The following is a 26,877-nucleotide window of genomic DNA, read 5'->3' on the forward strand; positions in this document are numbered from 1 at the left end:
CCTTATTATCAAGCCCAATTTTACTGATGGGAAGCCAGACACAAAGAGGGCCAGTTACTTCCCCAGAGTCCCAGTCTGCACCCTAATTTTATCCCTGAAAAACCAGACTTTTTTCTTCATTTTCATGTGACTAACAAGATAAACTCCCTTCCTTTAGCTGCTTTTAGCCAAAGAAATCAGAGTGAATTAGTCTGGTTCCTATTTATGTAGTTTACTGCTAGGCATGTGCTGTGTGGAAAAGATAGTAAGGTCAGGTTTCACATTTTATCAAGTTTGTTTCTTAGAATATTTTTAAAATTTGATTTTTCCCCCTCCTTTTGGTTTGCTGCACAAACATGGAGAAGGAAAAGATGACCTTTCACCTGTGTAACTGTAGCTCTTTCCCTATCAAGTCATAAAATAATGAGATATTTTTAAGTTCCAAAGTAAAGATGTGTATGACTCATTTTAGTAGAAATATTCCCCAAATTATAAAGCAACATAAATGCATATATTGTTTTACAGCATATGGCTATTAAAGTTTAATTTAAAATGTGTATGAAAACATTGTCTTTAGTACAATTCATCCCTATTTTTTCTGTTTATCATAATTTGTTTTGAAACTGAATCATTTTACAGTTTTCCATATGCCTGTTGTGCTAATAAATTCTGAATAAGCAAGAAAACTCTTTTCTAAACTAAAATGCTTGATTTCCAATGAAACACTTTAATATATTTAATACGAAGAACATAAATTTCCTTCGTAGGTTTTCCATTATACATCGACCCTAAGATTTAACCTAGGATAAGCATATGTGATTTCAGTCAATATCTCTGTTGACTTTGCCCTGAAGCAGATAATTAATCTTTCCCACAGAAAGCTACTCTGGACAATTTGGTGGGACAAAATACCTTGAAAACATATATAGAATACCCTTCAACATGTGTTTTGGAGTCACTGATGTGACTCAGCCAGGTAGGAAATTCTCCTCAGCCAGGTAGGAAATTCTCCATGCCAAGAGAGTCTTCATTTTCTAGGGATCATAACTTTTTTTGTCCCTCACACTTTAATACAGTAAAATGACTGACTTCCTCGTACTCAAAATACATAAGCTACCATGTCCATTCTTTAATCCCACGGAGATATGATTAAAGGAACAAAATCCTACAGAGATCAAATCCTTCAACATGGCATCAGTGGGTGCAGCTACCCACAACACAGAGGTTTGTGTGTTATGGTTTTTACCCAGTGTATTGGTCTCAGAGTTTTTCTCTTTCCCGACCAAAAACAAAAGCAAAAATAATAAGCCAGCAAAACTAACCAAAATGATAAAACTCTATGCCCTGGCCGTGGCCGCAGCCGTCCTGTGCCCCAAACCTCAGGGTCGTCCTTCTCTGCCTTCCCTTCTCTCTGGTCCTCTCCTGCTACCTTGCTGGCCATAACTCAACCAAGCCAACTGAACCAGTCAGTTTTAAATTTCAGTTGGGACCTTGGTGACCTGTTAATGAATCTACAGAGAGGAGAAAAACTCAGTGTCGAGTTATGCCTGGTGTTGCTAGCTGACTTTGAGTCAGAAATGCTTGAAGCGTTAACGTAATTGCAAGAATGTGAAAAATGAAGCGCCAGGCTCCTGAGCAAAGTGAAAGGTCAAAGCGAGCCTCACACACAACAGTCTTTGGAAGATAGCCTCATTAGACCATTAAGTCTGCTTCTCCTTTCCCCCTCTCTCGTACCATGTTTAGGGTAATTTGCTTTTATTAATAAATACATTCCCTCCTTTGTGGCACAGTAATTTGGGGTGGAGGGGAAGGGCGGAGTCTTAGAAAGCTTTTCAGATTTAACCACACCAAGAAGTCCTTCTCCATGACATGGAAACACAGTGAAGCCACTGCGTTGCAGATCTACTGAATGTATATACATTTCATCTTCAGAATGCCTTATAGTTTAGTTTTCTTACATACTGTCTAAGTGGTCTAATAAAAACGGTATAGAAAGCCTAAACAGATACAGTTCACAAGTTCTTCCACAATTTACCATCTGACAGTATTCATTTCTGTGTTAGCTGCAACTTGTTAAACCTAGATTCTAAGTTGGACCCATTCATAAGTTAATGGCATCCTAGAAGGGACACTTTTCTAGACTCTTCTAGAATACTAGGAATCCAAAATCCATGGCCAGGAACTTGGAGTAGTAAAGGCCCTCGCCCTACATCAACCACCCTTTTCTAAATGGCATATATGACTACAGCTCAAGCTGTTAAAACTGTCCTCCACTTGGAAGACTGTCTAATGCTTGAATATTGTGGCCATAAACACAGTCATAATAGAGATGAAATAGACCTAGGAGATCAGACACCATCTAATGTAAAATATTAAAAAGTAAAATCTATACACTTTCCTGGCCCACATTCAATAATGCATCTTCTTTTAAATTATTATTTTAGCCACAGAAGAGTCATCCCTACCAATATATAATTGCTCTCTGTGTGATAGGTGAGTCTTCAATGGTCAAATTTATTCTAAATTACTCTAGGCTTCCTTGTCACCTGTAGTTGACGTCCCCCTTGCCTTCTGATTATTCTAATTTTTAGGATTTGTTGACAAAAGTCACCACGTCAGCTGAATGGAAATGGGGACAAATAATCTAAGAATTTCAAAATCCACCTTCCCAAAACACGATTCCATATAAAATTCACACAGTACTTTGGGGCTAAAAAGAACAGATTTTTGCATCATGTGTGCTTTAGAGGCAACATTGCCTGATTATAGAAAACCCTCATAGTTGATGTTACGAATAAAATATCCCATTTATAGTATAATTCCAACTACTGCATCATAGCAGCAAAGTAGGTCTGTCATTCTATTTACTTACACACAGGAGTAAAGTGCAGATAACCAAATTTGTAAAAGAATTGGCAGAACTAATCGATTGTTATTGTAATGCCTGCTTAAAGATTAGACATCTCACTTTGGCCTTTTTTTTTTTTGTAAGTAATGTAAGTTAAGGAAAGGAAATATTGTCTCCCTAAATAGCAGCTGATGACACTCCCTAACCTGCCACTCTCCTGTTTACAGGGAGGCAGATGTACCAATATCATAAAATACTGAAGTTATTTTAGTCATGCCCACTTTGCACAGGGAGAATGCTTGACCTTTTACCTTGTTCACTGCTGTTGTCTCCACTCTGGGATGCATGGCCCCCACTGGAGGGCCCTGGGGTGCCTGCTGAGTGGGTGGAAGTTGCATCATCGTGGTCTCGCCAAGATGCAGGATTCTGATGTCAGGAGGCCAAGGAATTTTCCCACAGTTACCATTTCAGCCATAAATGAGGAATCAAGAGGAAAGGTGCAGAGAGAGACAAAAAATACGTACATATTAGTATTTGGGGAATTAGGCACATATAGATGCCATGTCACAGTATGTTGTCTTTTCAGCAATAGGTACCAAAAGAAAGAAAAGATGCTCTAAAATCATGATGAAGTGATGGTTACATCAGTGTACACATTTGCTACAACCAACTGAAATAGATGCTTATACACCAGATGCATTTTATTATACAAATTATACCTCAATAAAGTGAATTTTTAAAGTTAGGAAAAGAAAACCTCCTTAAAACTCTAAAAGCCTGCTATCTTAATTAGGGCACACTCTTCCAAGAAATAGGTCCCAGTGCTCTTGGATACCAAATACTTCAGAACATTAACATCTACAAAACTCTATGACTCCCTTAAAAAATTCACAGACTGTAGAATGTATGGGACAGCGCTTCACATCAAATACACTGCCCTACTGACTCTCAAAATTATCGTCAACTTATTATACAACCAACAGAGACAATAATATTAATCACTGAATCAATACCTTCTGCTTTAATTTGCACAAACAACAATCAGAAAATGAAACAACTATGAACTGTAACCCATCTAATAAGATGGAAAGGACTTCCTTTTGAGCTGCATGGAAGGCTTAAAGTCACAGAGCAGTGCTTTTTCCTGGAAGAACTGCTTGTTTTAAGGGACACGTAAGGTAAGCCGGGAGTTATAGCTCACGCTACTTTGCTGAGTGTATTCTTCTCCTGTTCCTCCTCCCCTTTCCTGATCATTCCCAATACCCTGCTGTTGCTTAAAGGAAAACAGGAATTCTAATGTACAGGAAGGACTTTATCAGCACCACATGAAGGCAGGCAAGAGATGGAATTTCCTCTGGCAGAAATGGAGAGTAGGAACAGCACATGAAACAGACCAGCCTTAAGGACAGAGCTGTACACTTGTCACCTGTATGCAATGACTTTAACTAAGCACACAGAGCTACTAGCAAGCAAATTTGTTCTGGGGTGCGGGGCAATACTTTGGGGGCAAAATAATCTAAAAAGCCCCATCAATCTCTCAAAGTACACTATTTCTTCTTACAAGAATTGGTGACTAAGGACTCAGACTCACATGCCTGTAGGCAACATGTTAACATCTTGACCATCTGAAAACAACCTTGCCGTGTTGTCATCATATATAGTTTATCCAGAAAAAAATCAGTCTATCATTTTTCTCAACCTCAACCCTATAATGTACAAATAGAACATAAAACTTCACCAAAATGAAATCAAGAAACCATGGTGAGACAAAATAGGGAGCGAGTCTCATTTGGAAGAAGAACAACAAAAAAACATGTTTGCCTCTACAGACCTGCTTCAAACCACTGTAAATTAATATTTAGCATTTTTGATAGATGGTGAAATGACCCAAAGCTCTAGAGATTAATGACACCTCTATCAAATAATGCTGCTACCCTGCTATCATGCAAACCATTGATTCAGAGGCAAAACCTTAAGCAGAAACTTTGTGACTGTGAATATGGCACAGGTATAGATCTCTGACGTAAAGATACGTTTTCGAAAGTAGATTAGGGAACAAAGTCGAGCAGAATAAAATGAAAACCAAGATTCTCTGCTGCCTGTACGAAGACGAAGTTGTGCCTGTGATGTCTCTTTTTATCTAAATTAGAAACCCCTCCAATAGTTTCAAGCTAAAAGCAAACAGAATACCGGGACTCTTCAAGATTTGCAACCTCTTCGCGTCAGCTGTTTGCCGATGGTAATCAGATAAAGAGCTAGAAGAAAAGAAAGAAAGAAAGAAAGAAGGAAAGAAAGAAAGAAAGAAGGAAAGAAAGAAAGGAAGGAAGGAATGAAGGAAGAAACAAACAAACAAAGAATAGCATGGTGTGAGTTTAGTCCTGCAACAACACTGGCTAGAACCTTCTTTTAGAAAAGGCAACACAGTCACCTAAGCTAAACTTTTCAGTGCACACAGCAAGTGATGTAAATTTTATGCACTGCAGGCTTTTTATTAAGCTGGCTGCTATAAAAGCTCCTTACCCCTCATGAAAATTACACTAATTAACCACTAACACCTCAACTACGTTTTAAGGCAAATGTCATCTAATAGCTATTATATAATCGTTCACATGAAGGTCCAGCGAGTTTTTCTGTTTGGGTGCTAGAATGATTTTAAGGGATCACTCAGAAGGACTTCCTGCAATGGAAAGCACTGGTCTGTCCCCATCAGTCAAACCTGTACTGAGTTTTAAAGTCAGGCCTCACTAGTTTATAATTCAGTTGATTTCCTTCCCTGGTTTTCTGGAGGAGGTGGTCTCTAAACCAAAGGGGTGAGAAATAGGCCACGTAAGCAAATATTACTTCTAGAGCAGCCGGTTCCTCCAAACGAGTTGGGTCTTGGGTTTTCAGCCCAGTCCTGAAATTTGCTCAAGTTCACTATCTAACCCACCATGCCCCCGTCTCTTCCGCCTTATCTCCCTCATATCCTCAAAGATGCTGTCCTACAAAAGTGTCACAAGATGTTTATTTCCATAGAGTGTCTCAAGGTTTATGATCTAGGTTGAGAGACTGACACAAGCTAGTACCAGGATATTCATCTAACTTGAAAGTAGGAAAAACAGCTGAATGCCTTTGAGGTTTCAAGTTGAAGAATTACCCCAAAGTTTTCTGTATTCAGCTACACCCTGGTGACTTGATCAAAGACACATATTGATAATCTGGCCAATAAAAAACTGCTACCTCCTCCATAAAAAAACTTTAGAAGCAACATGGATAGATACAATATAGTCCTTTACCCACAACACTGGTTTGTTCTCAGACTGAAATATTTGTTTGTATCACAACTCCTTTCTTCTTCTCCCTCCCTAGATAGTTTCCAAGTTTACATCTTTCAAGAATAACTGCCTGGCTTTCTGCCAAATTATATGCAGAAGTTTAGTGAATCTTGAAACCAAAGTGGCATATGAAAGCATGTAAAACACATGACGTACGTAGAAAAATAAAGAGAAATGCTTTCTGTGGGCACGTGTGTGGGTGAGTAGTCAGGTAGATGCATTCCACAATATATGTCCTGTTCTTCAGCCAAAAGTATCATGAAGACATCCGAGGGCAAGAAGGAAACATGCTTCTATTCCCAGAGGCTTTAATAATTAGGAGTCAAATATGGTACTGTCCTTGCTCTTATGTAATTGCGTTAAAGAGCGGTGTTAGCAGGAGGAAAGCAGTGAATACTGAGTGGAGCACAATAGAAGAAGATGGAAAATAGATACAAGAAGCTAGGTCTCCAGGGGCAGTATTTTCTATTTGCTGGGTTACAGACTCACAGCTGATAATGCAAGTTGTAATTAATATAAAAGCAGGAGACAAGATGGGGAGAGCTTGTAGTAGCGGGGCCACAGGAGATCACTCTGCTGCTCTCCTCTGTTTCTCATTTACACACAGCTTTCCCTAGAAAACACAATTCTGCCAGTGTTTTCTCCCTTGAAAGTTAAAAAAAAATTGATTTAGCACCATCATTGAATTTTGCTAAATCTAGGAAAGAGCATAGAGAGGATAGGTGTCTCTGGGCATAGAAAGCAAATCCTCCCCGTGCCTCTTTTGTTGAGGTTGCAGATATGGTGGAAATTATAACGTTTTACACCATTATGGTATTTCTCGGGGGGGGGGGGCTGCCTATAGGACAATACTTAACAAGTCCCATTGAATTGGCGGGATAGTTGAAATGATTCCACACAGCTCATGGTTCTTCCACTACAAAAAGACAGTGGAGTAAAATGTGTAAGCATTTCTAAATAAATACAAAACCGAATGGGAAAGTAAAATGTATTAAGCTTCTAGGAGTAAAAAAAGAAGCTATACTACACACAAGTTTACCTAAAATAATCTGAAACTCGTCTTAGACCCCAAATGAAAAGATGATGCAATGGATATGGTATAGGAGAAAGAGCCTTAAATTGGAATTAAGACTCAAGGGTGCCACCTCCAACTGTCATGTGACCTCAGGTGATGAACTTCATTTCCCTGGGACTTGTTTCCTTTCTCTCTTTAAAATTAAGAAGTCAGACAAAATAATCCCTAAGGTCACATCCACTTCTTATTTCTATTATTAAAAAATACTTAAAGCATTTGATTTTCTGGAACCTACACAACTAAAACACGATACATAACACCAAGCCAGAAAAAACCTACGAACTTGGAAAATACTGTAAAGTAATTCAGAATATGTACTTGTAGGTAGAAAGTAAGAATAAACACATATAAACATACTTTAATTAGCAAACGGAGCATGCAAAACTAGTTTGACTCGAGATAGTCACACAATAAAGGCACGATATGCTTGTATCAGTACACATAATTCATGTAACTTACAGGTTTCCTATGACTTTAAGATGTTTTACTCCTAATTAACATTGTGCAAAAATTATTTTTAAAAAGAAGAGTAAGACTCCTATCATGAGGTAGTCAAGCCTATAAAAGTTAAAAACGTTAGTTGTACAGTTTGAAAAAAATGGTGGAATTTCAACTTTGTTATTCTAAAGTTGACATAAGAACTCAGAACTGTGTGTGCTTTCAGAACACGGACTCACTCTTTAAAAATGTAAATAGAGCCGGGGTCTTTCCCTCATCTCCCCGCTTCCACCCTCTACTAGGCTTTGGGAATTAATATGTGGGCAACTCTCACGGAAGTGGCAGGTACTCTTTGCAAATGATTCCTCCTCCATCTAATGGAGCAACTTTTAGAGAAGACAGAAATTTATTGTTGGTGTGTTATCACGTTATAAAATGTCTCCTATAATTTTGAATTGTGTTGGGATACTGTATAGGACGTTTAGCCTGAAAAAAAATGGGAAAATGAATTTTTAATATATCAAAGTTTTAATCTGATAGTGAATGTCTGTGGTTGTCAACTGCACCTTTGTTTAATTTCATCTCATCACAGTTTCTCTGAAAGCAGACTCCAACTGCACAACCTACATGATTTCAATAACACAATTATTCTTGATGGGAAATTGACAGAAAAGCCATCAACCACCAGAAACTACACAACAGCGACAGAAAGCCCATGCCCCCAGCCAGGTCTCCTTGAGTTGGTAGACAGAACTCAGAGGTAGAACTTTCCCGGAATAGGTCCCCCGAGACCTTGGATAACACACCGTGAGGTCTGATCTTACACCAGAACGTAAGAAACTATCTGATAAAATAAATCATTCATATTATTAATGTTAGTCAAATCCCAATATTACCCCTTGGTATCCTATAGACCAATCACTTAAACCTATCTGTCTCCTCACTGCCCACTCCCGGCTGATTTTTTAGACACTTGCCTGAATTTTGTCAGAAGCAAGGTTCTAGGGATTCTTCCCTTTGACTTAACCCATTTTTTAAAACTGTACAGACAAATAAATTTGACATCTTCAGAGATGCAAAAGAAAACAAGAGAATATTTTCATTTAAAATACAGCTTTCAACGTAGAAATTAAAATAATTTTTCTTTTATTAGTCAGGTTATCAGAGCCACTCAATTTTCAGGCACCTGCCATTAACTGTTAATAGATACAATTGTATTTTCTTCCCTATACTTAATTCATCCAAAATAAATAAATAAATAAAATGTAGTTCCTTATGTACATTAATTAGGAATAACAATATTACGGTATGCACTTCAGGTGAATGGAGCTTAGGTCAGAGTACGTATTTGAAAAACAAATACAGTTCATTTATCTAAACATGATCTAAAGATATGTAATATCTTTATATGTATAAAGATATTACAGTGCAGACAAATAAAATACATCATTTGTCTGCACTAGAGCTAAAGACCCGATCTAAAATTACGTAAAGTAGAAAATGTGGATATCATCTATTATTCAGAAATAGTACAGACTAGGAAAAGCATGATCATGCCACAACAGTTTTCAAGTTGAAACTTTTTTTCAAGAATTGGTTACTTGACATGTTTATTTTAAACATAATAAATTTGAACGTCTGGGAAACTTAACATGAACTGCAGCTGGAAAATAGAGTTCTACTTCCTTTCACCATCATATTTTTTCTCCCTAATATCCCAAAGAATACTGTAATAGATGTTTCCTACCTATAAAAATTACTCTTATGTTATACTAAGGGTATAAGATAAAAGACTTTATAATATTAAAAATATTAGCAAGCATTCACTATGAATCTACTAAACATGACAAAATAGTAGCCAGTGTTGCAAATTTTATTTTCTATTTAATTCCAAACGTCCTTTTATCAGTATGCCCATCATGTAGGTGTCAATAAGAAATGAACAAATTCAGTATCTTCACTGAATTTAACGTATGGAAGGTAAGACATTAGCGCTGTCTTCTTTTAATGCATCTATGTTACATCAGATTATTTATATAAAATTATGGAATGTGAAATCAGCAAGACAACAGCCTCATTTAATAAGCAATAGTATGTAAAACTCATTCTTAAAAGTCAGTCAAAAATACTTGCTTTCAAGATATTTATATCAATTACTTTTACATATTTCTATTTTAAAAAATTTTAATAAAAAAATCAAAAGCTCTTTTGGTACCTAATAGTTTGCTCCTGACGCTTCTCTCTCTGCTTTCCACTACGCAGAATCACACACTTGTTCTTTCTTTTCTCTCTTTCACTCTCTCTCTCCCTGCCCGCTCATTCCTTAAACACACACACACACACACACACACACACACACACTCACACAAAGTAGCTTGATATCACTTAATAAGGATAGAGGTGTATGTGTTTTGGGGGTGTCAAACAGCTGTCAGAAACTGTCACCTCCAGAAGAGAAACCTTGGCACACAACAAATTAAACTACACTTCTTTTTTAGCTGTCATTATTCATAGCCAATAAATTGAAATGCTCTCAGCATTTCATGTGCAAATAAAACCACGAGGAAGCCAGTAGATCAGAATAGTGGGCCAACAGATAAAACAGAGAAAACAACACGCTGTCTTGGTCCTTCTGAAGTGGCTCATCATCACCCCTGCACTAGCGTGCACCAAATGAGATCCAGCCTGGGGCCATGTATTAAATATGCATATCAAAGCAAATGAAAAAGTAAACCTGGAGATTCAAATTGGATATACATTTACATGCTGAAAATGTCCCACTCTACCACTTTTCAGGTAGTGGGTCTGAGGTATTTTCACTTTTTTTGTGGCTGGGGGGTTGAAGGAGGAGGTCAAGCTTGCAGGAGAGGCTGAAACATAAGAGGATTCACTTTGTAGGGGCAAGGCTTGGGAATGAATACATTCCATATACCTATGGTACAGAAATATCAAAAATGTAAAAACTCTCCAAGATTTCCTCTCACCTCCTGCAAAAAATTCAAGTCCATGGCAAACTTCGCCCTTTCCCACTCGGTTTGCTGGTGGAACAAATTATTGCTCCCTTTCAAAACAAATAGCAGGGGGCTAAAGTAAAAATGTTATAGTTCAGACTCTAGGAAATAAAAGGTTTTAAATTATGATGCCCAATGAGGTGGGAAGACCTCATGGGTTCAGAATAAATCAGTTGTCATATATACTTGATTGGGGGCTTCAAAGAGAAGCAACAAATGTTCCAGTTGATTCTTTTATTCAAAGATGATGATTGTTATATTATTAAAGCACTCTCTTCCTAGGTACAACTTCTTTCTTGAGTGTAATTTAATATTACAATAGTTCCATAAATTGGCATTGTCTATCAGCCAATACTATAGACAGCCTAGTTTACCTTATCTCTTCCAAGTAAACATCAGCATGCTCTAGTTCATACATCCACTTGAGAAAACAATTGCCAAGAAACTGTTTTAGAAAACCAAGTAGTCAAGACCCCTAGAAATGGCACAAGAAAAGCTTTTGGCTGCAGACAACTGTGAACTTCTCATCCTACAAAACCATGTAACTAGATTTCTTCCCATTCCCCCCAACAGTGCAAAATGCATATGAATACAGAAACAGGAAGCAATGAAAATAAACAAGTAAATGACAACAACAACAAATACTTTGAACAGAGTGTCATGCCTTGCAGACCACAACCACACATCATATAGCCACATATCAGCAAATAAACTTTCCATAGCTGCTTGTCGCACCCATTTGATTTCAGAGAACACACTCAATATACAAAAGAGCTCCCCAACGTTTCCTGCGTCATGACGGGAAAAGACAAGAGGAAAGGTAGGCATGGGAGCTTTCAACGTCACAGTATTTATTCTGTCTCAGAACTGGACTTCAGGACTGAGGTTTTCTTTTCTTCTTTCTTTCTTTCTTTTCTCCTTCCTTTCTTTCTTTCTAATTTTTGTCCTTAGGCTGTATGGTTTTCCATACAGCACAAAGGCTAATAATCAAAATCTGTGACTGTACGTTTTCAAAACCTTTGGAGAAGGCGGGGGAGAAACTTATTCTCAAGGCATCTCAACTCTTTCCTCTTAACACCCAGGACTGGGGGGTGATGATGGTGATACAAACTGCCTTCAAGCCTCGATGCCCATTTAACTCCACGGAGTGTTAAATTAATATTTCAGGCACCAAGTTAGGAGACTATAGCCTATATCATTTAGGTTGTGAGTTCAATCGACTATAATCTATAGACACCGCCTCCCCCACCCCCGGGCTTGGGTTCCTATAAATAAACTGCTGTTCACACCCACTCTTTAACCTCGCCACTCCTGCCTTTCCTACCAGCTGCAATCTTTCTTCTCTTTGCTTCTTTTTCAAATTTTCAGTCTCACTACATATGCTTTTTTTTTTTTTTTTTTTGCATCAGACTCACTAGATCGGTTCCAAAATAGGATTAAAAACAGAGAGAATAGAAAGAAATCTCCGTTCCTGGCCTGACACACACAGTCCCTCCTTACTCTACTCTCCGTCCTCATTCACCAACTGTTTGTGTTAAAATTCAACCACTAACCTATGGTTACTCAATCAGAATTCCCTTCGGCTTTCTATAATACATTGTTAATATTTGTTTTATCAAGGTTACTGCCTTTTATTATGAAGATGCCTCACGCACTTGGCAATAAGTCCACATACTGACTGTAAGTTTCTATACAACAAAAGCTCAGAAAACTATAACGTGTTCACTCCTTTTATTTCGAATGCAATGCAAGATTGCCAGTAATTCTCAGAATTGTCATCTCTGCAAGAGACTGAGAAATCAGCCCTCGCTCCCCAATTCTCTTTTCCTTCAGTCCTCTCTCTCCCCCATCCTGTCCAGCTAGCTTTCTTGCCTCTTTCTCCCTGCTGCAATGATTACAGAGTTGAGAAAGCAGAAAAGGCAGTGGTCACCATATCAAACAGACGATTTGCTGACACTCAAGTCACCAAATCCAGGAAACTTTACACATTAAGAGCACAAATCACTCTATCGACTCCCTGGTTTTTTAGGTTCTCAACCTAAATAAGGAGGGGGTCCAAGAAAGGGGAAATGGAGATGAAAGGTATGGCAGAAGTAGTGAGAAAGGGAGAAAAAGACCCCCAGAGAGACTAGATTATTTAAAAAGAAAACTCAGTCAGTGGAGCTAGAGGTTACAACAAATTTTTCAAAAATGCTTTGCCCAGTGGTCTTAAAAGAATGCCAAAGGCTCACAGACTTACATGGTCAGCGAGATTTGTGGAGGAGCCTGAAAGTTCTTCGTGATCTGACTTGGAGCTGCCATCTCTTTCATCAATGACGAGGTCTATGGGCATTTTCCCCTTCAAACAGCTAATGTACCGGTGGCAGAAGTTATCACACAGTTCGTGGACCTAGAAGGAGGGTTAAGGTGGAGGGTTCAGCTTGTATTGTTGTTGTTGTTGTCATGGTTTTGTTTCATTTTTAAAGGGAAAAAATATCAGGTTGCAAGGTTACCTTTGGAAAGAGCAACAGTGCTATGTCTCCCAAACTAACTCTAATTAATGGGTGTAATAGTTGAAGGCGAGGAAACAATAGAGCAATTGTTGCAGCAGATATTATTCTCCAGAGACTTCCCTGAGCAACAAGTTACAATGAAGGGAGCAGAAACAGGACTGGAAATAACTGGGTTCAGACTGGGAAAATCCGATTTGATGATAACATCAAAACATTAGAACGCTGGAACTGGGAACAACATTAGCATTTGCGGTTCAATAAGCTAGGAATTTTGTATGTTTCCAGGGGAAAGTGATTGAGCTGCAGAGCAATGTAAAGACAACCCAGCGAGGATGATTCCCTCTGCCAGCACCTAATGCACGCTCTGAGCCTAATAGAGACGCAAGCAGGCTGAATGTCCAGTAACACAAATGGTTTGCTGCATTTCAAAATAATCCTGAACGCCTGGGGAAAAGGGGGGCGGCGGCTACTTTAAAAGACAGGGCTGTCCTAATTCACCCATCCTCTGAGGCCCTGGGTCGAGAAGCAATGTGGAGGAAGTACATGGTAACAAGTTGCTCAGAATCTCTCCAGGTTCTCAATCCCTCAGCCTGGAGGTTTCTTAAAAACATCCCAACTCAACCAGGAGAGGGAAGTGACCAAATCAAAGTGGGGAGTGTCATTTCCTGCTTACCTTTTCTAACTCCAAAAGATGAAACCTTAGTACTTGTATTGCTTGTATCATCTGGAAGAAAAGTTTAGAGAGCGGAGTTAAGGCTCTGTGACGCCTGTGACTCGGAGGTTTCTAGTGGGGGATGGTGAGGGAATGGGGCTGGGAGAAGACCCAGGCAAGTGGCCAGGCAAAGCCCACACATCAAGAAATCGTCAGAAAAACCAAGTGATTACTGATCATCTCTGCCTCATTGGCTACGGGGTAGGAATCTGACTCAACCTATGCCGAAGCATTTAATATCTTTACCCCTCACGTTTACTGAGCTATTTACAAGCACTGCTTTCCTAGGGATAGGCCTTCTTTCTCCGCCTCAGTCCTCTTTAACGTCGCCTCTCTCGACCTCAGGCCAAAATAAAAAAAAAAAAAAAAGAAGAAGAAGAAAGAAAGGAAGGAAGAAAGGAAGGAAGGAAGGAAGGAAGGAAGAAAAAAGTCGCTTCTTTGGAGTGAGAAAGCTTTTTAGAACAGCACACCCTGCGAAATCCGTCCTTACTGAAGAAGGAAATACTCTAGAAGAATGGTGAGGCAGGGCCTTTGAAAGCGGATTTAAGTACTTTTAATATTGAAATCGTGCAAATTAGCAAAAGAATCACACCTAAAAGTGGCCTGCGCTGGCCTGCCCCTCACCCCCACGCCCACCTCCGCGGCCCGCCCTCCGCCGCGCAGGCGGTGACTTCCTTCGGGTTAGCTGCCCGGGGCTCGGCCGCCTGCCCCGGCAAACAGAGGAAATCACTCACTTCTCGCCGCCTCACTCCCGGGGCCGAGACCTGGGGCGCATCCCCTGCTCTCGCTCTCGCTCTCGGCGCCGCGTCCCCGCTCGCTGCCTCCCTGGGTTCTGCTCGCCCTGACGTCCAACCCGCCCCTCACTCCCAGCTCCCCGGCAGGGGCTCTAAGCTCTTCCCTTCCTCCCCGTAGCTCTGGAGCTTCAAAAGAGGGCTCTGCTCGAACTCCCCGGAGCTCCGGGGAAAAGTGTGTGCTTCTGGGCAAGGAAAGGGGCCCAGGCTGGGGAAAGGCAAGAAACAGTGAGCCTTACCAAATTGTCCAGCTCTGGATTTGAGGAAAAAAGTGGCTTTTCGGCGCGAACCTATAGGAAGCAGGGAAAAGTCAGCATGAATTACCACTCCATTTAAAAGAAGAGAAACCCTGTCACCGACTAAACCGTGGTGTGTGAGTGGGGACGGTGGAGGGGCAGTGGCGGAGACGAGGAGAGGGGCTTTGGTAAATACATGAAACAAACTAGTGCCTTCAGTCAATGGGGTCGGTTGAAAAAGAATCAGGGCCTCCTAGTTCTGGCCCCATTTAGGGGTACCTGGAACCTCTGAGCTGTAGCCGAGAACTCAGGGCCGTTCTCTGGGTCCAAGTACCCCCTTATCCTGCCATCCGCGGGGCTATGGTTCGCAGCCTCCCTCACCTCCGCGCCGGCGCCGACAGCCCCGAAAGGCGCCCAGCTTCCTTCCCTCCCGGGCACTCTCGGGGCCCTCAAAGCCCCTATCCCCAATTCTTGTTCAAGTAGCTGCAGGCGGGGGAAAAGGCCAAGCCCCAGATTAGGAGCAGGTCAACTTTAATTCGAGGGTCGAGCCCCTGTATTCCTGGCTGGGGGGAAAAACAAACACCCATATTTATCTCTTCTTCCAATTTGCCTCCAGGCTCAAGGATGGGGAGCGAGGACTGGGGCCGGAGGAACAGATCGGGTGTCCCTGCCTCTTCCTTCTCTTTCAAGTAAAGCTCTGAGGAAAGGGGAGGGAGAGTGAGGGGCTGCAGGAGGGTGAGTGGGTCAGGAAGGTTGGACCTGCTTGGCGAAGACCGCGATGTCCTCGTTGAAGGAGTCGGAGGAACAGACGTCTCCGCCGGCCACTCCGGGTTCCCGGGGAGTGCAGGTCGCCAGCTCGCACTTCTCAAAGACCAGAGCTAACAGAGGAAACAACGGGTGCCTAACGGGCAGCGCCACGCAGAGACACACACACGGAGACGGGGTGCAGAGGGGAAGGAGCAAGAACTGTAATCAACAAGTTTGGAGGGTTCGGATTCCTTCCTTTCTACCACAGGCACGCATCATACTTTACAACCCTTCCTCAGCCAGCCGAGCCTGGGCCAGAAACAGAAAGGAAAAACGGCCTGGCCCTTTCCCTCAGCTCAGGACTCCCTCAGATCTGGTAGGAGAAGCCCCTGGCCAGTTAGCCCGCCAAGTAAAAACAGCCTCGGTTCGAACGTAATGAAAACAGCCAATAGGCTCAGGCAGTCCGGAGCCCGGTGTTGATCCAGACCCACTCCCCGCACGACAGAGGCCGCCCAACCAAACCCTGAGACCCAGCCCTGACCTCCCAAGAGAGGAACACTCCGTGAAATCCAAAATTGCTTTAACTCCACGTTTTAATGGGCATTCCAGAGGAGGCCCAAGGCTCACCTACACACACCCCCGAAGTGATATTTTCCTCAGTCTAACATCTCCACCCCCTTGCCTTATAAACTTGTTTGCTCCACTTCTAGTAAAGCCCGGGTGAGGGGACCAAAATAATAGGAATGGTACACGCCGAGAGCTTCCTTTCAAAGACCACATTTCTCCAGCTGGCGAAAATAAATAAATCGAGTGTTAAAACTGGGAAGTGTGCGTGTGCGCCTGTCCTTTGTGTTCCTCTGGGCGGTTTAGCTACACCTCGGGATGCTTGCGGCCTCCGGCTTCAGGCGCAGTTGCTGTTTACCGACACTGTCCCCTCCCCTCGGCATCCCGCAGCCTTCCCCACCTACCCTCAGCTGGGAGGGCCCGAGTGGTACACGTTGGGGCCGTGCACCCCCATCCCTCCCCGAGTTCTCTCAGAATTTAAAATAATTTCCAGCCATCTCCCTTACTCCCCCCAAGAGCTGCTCTGTGCAAGCAGCAGTCCCTTCCACCCCGCTGCACTTCAAGGTCTGCCCCCTTTATTTACAGAGAATTAAGAAGAGGGTGATTAGGACTTCCTGGCCGACAGAAGCAGCCCTGATCCCAGCTCCAACTGCATTTAGTGACTCCCAGACTCTCGGTAGGAAACAGAAAAGGAAAAAAAAGTTGCTTCTCATCGGCAGGAAACTTTCTCCTTCGTCGGGGCCTCTGTTAGGGGGCCTGGAAGGACCAGCTCTGCGTCCTTTGGCCAGGAATCCCGTCCTTGGGGAGAAGGCCCTGGCCAGATTCGGAGGAATCAGTCACTCCCGGCTCTGGGGTACGGAGTGACGGGGCCGTGGCGGTGGAGGAAGCCAAATCTTCCCCAGGACTTACACGCAAGGGGCAGAAGAGCAGGCCCCCTTCCCTGTCCTTTCCTAAGGCCAGCGGTTTCCGCCCCCCTACCCTAAGGAGAAATAACTCCCCACTTGGTCGTCCACCCCCTCATCCCCCCCCCCCACAGAGACAGACACACACACACACACACACTCGCACTCGCACTCACACAGTACGCTGGGTCAGGAGGGGTTGCAGGTTGGTTTACCCATAGATCGCGTCCTTGTCCCGCTTCAAGGCGTCGTTGACAGCGGATCCCATGCTGGCCGGCATGACATTGGGGTGCGGGGCGTGCGCGCCGTAGTGCTGCGTGGCGTGGAGCGGCGGCCCGTGGTTCAGGTGGTGAACCGGTGGGATCGGCCGCGGCGCGTGAGGGTCTCCGTACATGGAAGCAGGCACCCCTACTCCGTCCATCCCGCCGTAATGGGGCAGCTCATCGTACTGTCAGAACCCGGCAAAGGGGCGGGGGGCGCAGGAGGTTAGAGAGAGCGAGGAGAGCCGAGGGAGGGTAGGAAAAGAAGCAGGGAGAAGAGAGAGAGGAGAGAAGTGGGGAAGGAATAGAGGCGAGAGAGAGGGAGAAGGCCAAGGGAAGAAGAGAGAGGAGGAGGAGGGGGCGACGGGGAGGGGGGGGGAGGCAGGAGAGAAAGAGGGAGGAAAATACAAATAAAAACAAAGTCATAAAGGAGAAAAGTACCGAGCACGAGTTGAATACACAGAAACCAAACCAGCCGAAACAACGGAGTTGAAAGTTGGGGAGGGGGGTGTTTTTAAATTTAAAAGATGAAAAAGTATGAACCGAGAGCAGCGTTAGAGTAGGGAGAGGGGGCGGTGAGGCCGGGGATTGAGGGGGCGCCGGGAGGTCCCGCTCGGGCGGGAGGCAGCAGAACCGTAGCAAGCCAACCGAGGGAGAAGTGGAGTTAGTGTGAGGAGGAAGCCCCGGATCCCACCCCTAACCCCCCTTCGCCTCCTCCAGAGGATCCAATAAATCAAAAGGCGAAATGAAACAAAATAAAGAGAAGAAAAACGCTAATAATCAGGACGAGAACGCCGAGGACTAGGGAAGGCTGGGGCCAGTGCCTCCCCGGGGGCAGGGAGCAGAGGGTGGGGGTGGGGTGGGGGGGAATAATGTGAAAGTTACCAGAAACATTATTTAGCAGCGGATTCCCTGCGTCCTTGTCAATTTCAGAGACAAAACAAGCAGCCCAGGCTAGTCTAGGCGGCGGCGCAGCGGCTGCGGCAGCGCGGCCCCAGCGGCGGCCCCGGCGGCGGCGGCGGCTCCTACGCAGCCGGTGCCCGCCCCGAGCCGCGGGAGCAGCGGCAGCAGCGGCGCAGCAGCGGCAGCGGCGGCAGCAGGAGAACCGGGGGAATCGCGCTGCTGGGGTAAAAGCTGGAGCGAGGCGAAAGCGTGTAACAATTGCACTCGCACACACACACACACACACACACACACACACACCACTCACACGCACTCGCCGCCCGCCCGCTCGCACAGCGTTGAAACACGCGCGCCCAGACACGCACACACGCACGCACACACACTCGCACACACGCAGAGGCACGGGGGGGAAAAGAAGCCGATGAATAATTTTGCTGCTATTTTTTTAAATACTGGCCGCCATCATCAAGCAGCGAGCAGCAGCAGCAGCGTTGAAGGGAGAGGAGGCATCGGGACAGGCCCCTCTTAGGAGAGGATTTATATCTAGGTAAGTGTTGGAGATTTAAACCTACCCTTTGCGCCATCAGTCTGCGCTCCAATAAACTCCTGGATGTGTCGTATATTTAATATCCCAGTCCGGATAAGAAAGTGATCTAGGCTGAAGATTCCTTTTTTTTTTTTTTTTCCAAACCAAGGAGACTTCTCCCAGTTTTCCAATGTTATTTTTAGGGGGGGGAAAAAAGCCCAGGCAAGACAACGAAGAGTTTTTTTTTTTCCTGTGATATTTCTTCTTTTTCTCTTTTTTCCTCTTCTTCCTCCTCCTCCTGATCTTCCTCCTCCTCCTCCACCTCCTCCTCCTCCCCCCTCCCCTCCTCCTCCTCTTCGGTCCTCCTTTCCCCCTCTTTCTCTTCTCTTCCCCTCAGTTGGAAAAAAAAAAGAAAAGAAAAAGAAGAAAAAGAAGAAAAAAAAAATTGTCAAGCCCCCGAACTGAAGGTTACGAGCGGCCCGTCAGCAGCCCACATGTAACCGAACTGTCGTGTTTCATGGCTTTTTGCCACTCCAGCTGTCAATCAAAGCCCGGAATGTCAAGGTAGTGAATGAATGATGGTTGATGATGATGAAGAGGAGGAATCTTTCAGACCCGTTTTTTTCTTCCAGTAAAACTCCGCGAGGGGTTTCTGCTTCTTGAATTTGTCCTCCCCCCCCTTAGCTTTGCCCCCGCGGTATCTATAATATGATCCTCTCTCTTTAAAGTATCGTTCAAAGAAAGCAGGGGGGGGAAATCAAGAAAAAAAATGAATAGTTTGCAAAAACTGGACTTCCTCCCCCCCTTTCCTGGTAGGTATTTTGTCTCTCCCTCTCTCTCTCGCTCGCTCGCTCGCTCTCACTCGCGCTCGCTCTCTCGCGCTCGCTCTCTCTCGCTCTCTTTCTCTCTCTGGGAGATGAGTGAGTGTCAGTAGGTGTTGGCAGGTTGGCTGCTGCCTGGCTTATAGAAGAGCCTCAGTTTGGCGGCGCGGGTCGGCGGCGGGAGAACGAAATGACGGAACCCGGAAGTCGTGGTGGCCATAGCCCGTCGTACGGCGGAGACACATCCCGGGAGTGGGGAGCGGGAGCGAGGAGGAGCGCGCCGCGCGGAGCTTCTGATATGCAGCGAGTGCGATCGGACGGCCCGGGTTGGGGGGGCGGGAGAGGCGGGAGGCGGGGGGCGGGAGGGGGAGGGGAGGCAGGAGCCCGGCCGACCCGAGCAAATCAGCGAGGCTGCTCCTCCGCGGGGGAAGGCGCGGGGGAAGGGGGGGAGGAGGGAGGAAGAGGAGTATGTGTGTGTGTGCGTGCGTGTGCGCCTGTGTGTGTGTGTGCGCGCGCGCGCGCGCACGTGAGGAAAGAGGGAGGGAAAGAGAATGAGAATGAAGAGGACAGGGAGAGCGCAGAGAGGAAAACTGCAGAAAACCACAGGGAAAGTACGGTACAGCCTCAGATTTTTAATTTAAAAAAAAAAACTTGCTTCTAGTTCACTTCCCCATCACTCCCGGCTCCTGCCTAACGAGGTCGTGTCGGGGACGTTTGGCATGGCGCTCTTGCTTTTGTTCCTTTTAATTCCGCGGGCCCCCTACTCCTCTGCCAGCCGATTATCGCGCCCCGAAGGCTTTCTGCTAACACCCAGAGGCAGCAGGATCTGCAGACCGTACCAACGCCCGGCTAGAGTTTTGTTTTTGTTTTTGTTTTTTTAAGTGGTACTTTCTTCCCTGTGCAGATCCAGGACCCTTGTCAACATTCATTTTTTTCTAGGACAAGAAGAGACCAGCTTAACTCAGAGAGCACTCCCTTCAAGCTTTGCGGACAAGGGCCACCCTGGAGAGTCTTTGGGGCCCGCGGTGGAATCATGAGGGAGGAATGGGAGGGAGTCGTTTGGATGTTTGATGTTGTCTGATGTTGCCAAAGTGTGTGTGTGTGTGTGTGTGTGTGTACACGCGCGCGCGACTGGTGTGCGACTCCAAAGTGGATCTCACTTAGAGCTGGGAAGCATGGGGGGGGGGGAGAGAGAGAGAATGCATAGCGAGAGAGAATGCTTAGCAAGGAGGATTGGCCGGCACTCCCTGCCCAGCTTTGTTGTGGTCGCCGGGGGCGCAGAGGCCAGTCAGCGGTATCTCCGGCTAATGGCTGTGTTAGTTACACCGGGCAATTTCAGGGTATCAGGAAGATGGGGCCGACTCCGAATGAACTTTTCCAAAAAGGAAAAGGAGGAGAGTGGAGGGAAAGAAGGTAACTATCCCACATGGTTTGCGTAGAAAGTAGTTCTAGCCGATGTCTCGCCGAATCCCTGGCTGGAGCTGCACCCTGCCTCACCTCCGCGCCGCGGGTATCACGGCGGCCGCGCGTCAATCACTCCGAGCCGCGAGCTGGGGGCGGAGCTACGGTCTCCCGGCGCGCTCAGCTCTGCAGCCCCCGCCGCCCCCCGGCTCCCGGCAGCCCAGCAGCCGGGGCCTGCGCTCCGAGCGCGCCCTCTCCCCAACTCCTGGCTCTCGCCCTGGTTCATGGTCCCCGGCCCAGAGAATTGAAAACAGATTGTTCCTCAACAGCCGCCTCCTTCTCCAACTTTGAACCCATTCTGGAGAGTAGAAAGTAGCGAATCCTCTGCGCGTGGCTTTGACCCGACTTCCCGGGAGATTGGGGGGGGGCGCTCAAGGAGAATAAAATACTCTGTGTGTGTTTGTGAGGGAGAGAGGGAGAGAGAGAGAAGGGAGTTGTGGGGAGAGAGAATGAGAATAAGAGGGAGAAGGCGAGAAGGCGGATAGGCTTTTTTTTTTTTTTTCCTTCTCCCTTTTCATCTCTGCTTCACTGTTAGCTTTCGGGCAACTCTCAACTGGGCTTAGATCGTAGCCTGCAGAGACTCCAAGCGGAGTCGGAGAAATTTGGCCCCGTTTTAATAGGGCTGGGGAATGAGCTCCGGAGGTCAATAAAGCCCTCCAAAAATGATGAATGATTGAGCACCTGTGATGATGATAGTGATTACCAGAGCAATTAAACAGTTTGATTAAATGAGCCATCATAACAATGATGTCTGCGGGAAATCGGCCCTTACATATAAAGAAAGATAGTGCGGAGGGGCTTGCAGAGGCGAGTGTAGCGCGACGTCAGGGAGAGGGGCCGCGGACCGCGCGGTATTTGCCGGGGTGGCCGGAGCAAGGACTGCCGGGCGCGCGGAGCTTCGGGGAGGAGAGTCTAGCCCAGGCTAGACTTTTCAGCCACTCTTAAGCCGGGCTTCAAGCCTGCAACAGCCGACTGGTATGAAACCTGCAGGTTGGGGGGGAGGGTCCTTCCCCCTCCACCTCCTCATTTTTTTCCCCCAGAAGAACTCCAAGATTAAAAGCATCCTTATTTGTTGCTGAGTTGTTCGTCGACGTATAAGAAAAGGTGAGTAAAAAAAGAAGATGCAAAAGAGAAGAAAAAGTTGACCTCCAGAATTTTATTATAGGAGGCAGTTGTTCGAATTCAGTTTAGCCGGGGCGGAAAGATGAGAGAGAAAAAAATCAAAGTGGTCTCGCTGCGGAGCATTTTCGACTTTGCCGAGGTCTTTATATTGGTGGATCCACGGTCCCCGTTCAGCGCCGCTAGCTGAGAAGTTTATACAGTTTTTCAGTTTTTAACTCCTCTAACTGTTCTTATTTTCAGTATTGCATATTTGTTGTCGCCAATAGGGTTACTGTTGTTTTAAATGCCCTGTACAGAAAGCGCCACTTTTCTTTTTAAAAAGGAACTCAGTTTCCTTGATAAATACTTCTTTTGTAAAAATCAACTTCGAACCGAACCTCTGCATCGCAGAGTTTAAACATTCAAAGTTGCTACCTTCTGCTTCTCCTGCTTCTCTTACCATCACTTTTTTTCATAATGATATTGTGAAGTGAGGTAGCATTTCCTACAGCCTTTATTTAGAAAAACTACACTAGGATTTTTTAAAAAAAGTTTCTTCCCTGGCAGTGCATCCGAGTAAAAACAATTCAGACCGACTGATGATTTCTATATTTTCAAACAGTTGTTAAGCTAATGGGTTGATTACTCCGTGATAATCTTGAGCTTTACAAAAGAAAAAAGTTCGAACTCTATTGTCATGTGTTTTCATCCTTTGGGTGATGCAGAAGGCATTTTAACCCAAACTCCTTTCTTCCTTTCTTTCTTTCTCTCTCTCTCTAATATTCTGTAACTCCTTTTGCCTTTTATTGAGTACTTTAAAGCAAGTAACTGGGACAATCTGGTTACAGATGGGAAGGAGAGAGAAATAGAACATTTTGAGATACTGTTCAAGAAAAAAACCAACCAATCATTCTTAACTCCAAAGACCTTAGTTAAGAAGTGTGAGTGTGTTAAAAGTGAAGTCCTCCTGGAGGAAAATATGTGTCATTTAAAACTTCACCAGTTGCTTAAGGGGAGAACCCCGAATTTCATGCGACTAAAGAAATTTCACTTACCTAGTTGCACGTAATTTATGAAACCGTTAGTTTAAGATAGCATCGCAGTGCAGTGAATTGCACACAAGATCAAGTTGGAGGTGATTCATGATGTCAGTTCTTGGTCAATCTGATGAATTTAAAGGACTATTAGTTTTAATCACCAACTTGCTGATGTTTTATTAATAGAGCTGAAAAACATTTAAGAACTTCATGGTCTCTCCTAACCCCCAATTTTGCAGTCCCATGGAAGCTATTCAAAAACAGTGGGGTACGCAGGCTTTCTGCTTTCTAGTCCGATAGTACGTTGTTGCTGATGCTCAGTTCTCAGCCTCCGCACTCCCACCGGGGCTGCGAGGCTCATCTGCTCTCCCACATTTGGGGTAAAGGAAAAGTAGGTGGGGCAGGCCCAGGAGACAGGCGTGAGATGGGGGTCGCAGGAGGCGGCACACACCTCCGTCAACAGTCAGCTCCGTTTGCCCAGGCTGGAAATGGTTTTAACAGGCGGTAAAATTTCATCTTGCGGTGTCAAATTGGGGTCATTTTGGGGTTAGAGTTCTCAGTGTCCGAGAGGAGCTGTCCAGCTGCGTGGGGACTCATTAACTGCAAAAGATCTGTTTCAGTAAAAACAATTCAAAGACAATCAGAAGGCTAAAGACCTTCTACAAATCGCATTTTACAAGTGCCCCAGAACAAATATGGATGCTGAAATCTGTTTCTTCAGAATCCCAAATCGGCTACTTAGCTCTGGAGTGGGGGTGAGGGCACTGCATAAAAAAAGAGGTGAAAGGGAAGGGACCTGATTGGGGGGGCGAATGGGAGGGGGAATCGGGCCTTTCAAATTTAAGGGTCTGTTTTTAATCACCTCTTTCTTATTGGAGCATCCCCAAGACTTCTGAGAACTGCTTCTTTTCTATTTTTAATTTTTTTTTGTCTCAACATGGAATGATATTATAGGTAACATTCAAAAATTTAAAAGAAGAATTGAATGCCTCTATACCTACTTAATTTAAAGGGCATTGGCTTTACGGAGAGTATTTAATTTGAAATGAACAGTTATGAACCGAGACTCTATTTTAGGTGAATTTGCCCACCTTCCTTTAGGAGCTTGTGTTTCTTTTCACCTTTTTTTTTTTTTTTTTTCTAGAAAGTAATAGGTCCTCAGCACAGATAACTCCAAATTCCTCAGAACTCTGAGGTCTGAAGTGTTAATCTGTGTATTAAAATTGCTGGGTTTAAATCCTTTTTGTCTTCTTACAGCTGTTAGAACAATTGACGCCTTGCTAGAGGAGCAAATAAATCCAACCGTAATCTTATTTGTAACTTTAGTTAATGTTTTGAATTGGAGTATTTTGGATTAAGCAGGTTTGGGGTTTTTTCCCCCCTCTATAAGGTTAATTTTTATTTGTGGAGGTTCTGTTGGCTGGTTTGGAAGAAAGATATTATTACTTTAATTCAAAAAATTCCTTTAGGTAAAAGGAAAGTGCAATTTTAAAATGACAAGCTAGAATTGAGATGCCTGGGGTTTTAGAATAAAACCAAACCAATATTTTAGAGTAAAATATTATTTGAAAGAAGTTTTCTGTCTTGCATTACTGACTTCAGCAAGTAAAAAGGATCAAAATATTTTATTCTTCCTTTCTCTCTGGACTCCACCTCTGTCACTAGGTCTTTTCTCTCTATCTGCTTCACTGTTATTTGCGTTCTGAATGCAACAGTGAATTTTTGTAGTCTAGCTCTCTTCTCCAAGCCTCCCAGAGTATAAATTGTTATTCAAGGAGTTGGATTGCGGTCCTGCAGAAACAGCCCTGAACCCAGTATCACTGGGACAAAGGCAGCGGGTCTCTCTTTCTGCTCCGACCTGCTGGCTGACAGTTGGAATTTTTAATATATATTTTATTTGGCATTTCCAATAACGTGTTTGCCTTTCCCTCCCCACCCCCTTGCAGCCATCTATTACTTTAAAAGCATCTCTTCTCTATAAACCTCAGCTCATCCTTGTGAAATGTTCTTGACCTTCCCAGCGATAAAACCAGAAGCTCTGAAAGTTGCTCTAGGAAGAATTCCACTTGCTTTCTTACCTGTTAACTTTGCTCACTCTCTTCCGAGTTGGGACGAAGGGAGGGATGGGGACCCCTTTTTGTTTGTTTTTGTTTCCTGGTCCTTTCCCCACTTAGGCTTTCTTCCATATGCCCCTCCCCCCAATTAATAACAATAAGGCACCCCGCAATTTATGTTCTTACATAAGATGGGGTGGAATGATTTTACTTTCTTTCCTTTTGCTCTTATTTCTTATTTCTCCCAATTTTAGCTGCTTCAATATCTCGCAGTAGGAAAGTATTTCAATAAATAGCCCTCTAGCGCTATCTGGCGGGGCTCCAAGCGCGAGTGAGCTCTCTCTCGCTGTCTCTGGCTCCTTCCCGCGCTCTCTTCCATCCTCCCTTCTTTCCTCACATCTTCCTCTCTCCTTCTCTTGTCTCTTCCGCAATCTTGATCCTATCCCCCCTTTCTCTCTTTCCTCTCTTCCTGCTTCCCCCTTTCTAGCTCCCACCCCCATTTGCCGTGCAGACAGCTGGAAAGACCCGGTCAGAGGCTGACACCCTCGGAACCAAGTGATGCTCCGGCGGGGGAGCTCTCCTGGGACCCCCACCTTCACCCAGCATGGGTCACACACGTCCTTTGCCTTTGAGTCGCATCTTACTGTAGCTTAACACGTTGCTTAAGTCTCAGCCTCTCAGCCGTCGGTGGTTTGGAGGGGTTTAAACTGCATTTGTGAAGTTTGGAGGAAAGAAATCAGACACTGGAATCCCGTCTAGTGGAGCCCAGCTAAGTTTTAGGTCAGGAAGCCGAGTCTCAGTGCGAGTTTGAGGAAGGGTCGGGGCTTCGCAGGAGTGGGAACAGACCTTCGGGAGAGTGTTGGGCTGGGGGCGCCAGCTGCCCCCCTTCCCGCCGGCCGGATCCCTACAGCACAACGGACTGCCCCAGTTTAATATACTGGGCCTGTCCAGGATTTTTTTTTAAAAATAAATTAGCTCTATCCTCCCTCTCCCACCACCACTACCACACCAGATTTGGAGAGGAGTGGAAAAGAAAAGTGGGAGTAGGAAAGCTCACTGGAAACCTCATGGGGCAAAGAAGAAAAAGACAGCAGAGACTGCGGGAACTCGCTTGAGGATGCAGTACTCATCAGCATATTTCCTCCTTTCTCGAAGAGATTTGTCTTCTTATTTGTGGCTTTTTTATAAAACAGTAGCCGGTAAACCTTCAGCAGTGTGTGGGGAGCCATCAGAGGATATAGGGACAGAAGGAGAGATTCAACTCCAACTGGGTGCTTTAGATTAAAATTCTCTCTCTCTCTCTCTCTCTCTTTCTGTCTGTCTCACACACACACACACACACACACACACACACACACACACACACACACACATTCCACACACACTCTGATCCTTAGAGAAATTTCCAGTCCTCCTTTGAGCAAATCTCTTCCTTCTACTCCTTGAAACAGAAGAAAGGGTATGGGCCTGGGGGACAGTTAGACTCACTCAACTTTATGATTGCGTTTTCTAAAATTTAGTTTTGACCTTGCAAAGTGAGGACCATACCTCCAATACAGACCCAGTCAGTGGATACTTGAAGTGAGGGGGCCTCAGTCTGCAGTG

General features: G+C 44.6%; 1 protein-coding gene across 1 annotated transcript in view; it reads right to left on the bottom strand.

Moving 5' to 3' along the window:
• Positions 1-19,200, bottom strand: part of MEIS2 (Meis homeobox 2) — a gene marked incomplete at its 3' end in the record, with an annotated part of 196,811 nt that extends 177,611 nt beyond the window's left edge. The window contains exons 1-7 of the mRNA XM_082648382.1: positions 18,845-19,200; positions 17,325-17,557; positions 15,656-15,797; positions 14,900-14,950; positions 13,831-13,881; positions 12,905-13,054; positions 3,139-3,253 (exon numbers count right to left, since the gene is read on the bottom strand). Of these exons, the coding sequence (XP_082504508.1) occupies positions 3,139-3,253; positions 12,905-13,054; positions 13,831-13,881; positions 14,900-14,950; positions 15,656-15,797; positions 17,325-17,557; positions 18,845-18,856 (754 nt within the window). The 5' untranslated portion in view covers positions 18,857-19,200. The remainder of the gene's footprint in view (positions 1-3,138; positions 3,254-12,904; positions 13,055-13,830; positions 13,882-14,899; positions 14,951-15,655; positions 15,798-17,324; positions 17,558-18,844) is intronic.
• Between the last annotated feature and the right edge of the window lie 7,677 nt (positions 19,201-26,877).

The sequence above is a fragment of the Grampus griseus genome (genome assembly GCF_964374135.1).
Source record: "Grampus griseus genome assembly, chromosome: 2".
NCBI classification, from domain to species: domain Eukaryota; kingdom Metazoa; phylum Chordata; class Mammalia; order Artiodactyla; family Delphinidae; genus Grampus; species Grampus griseus.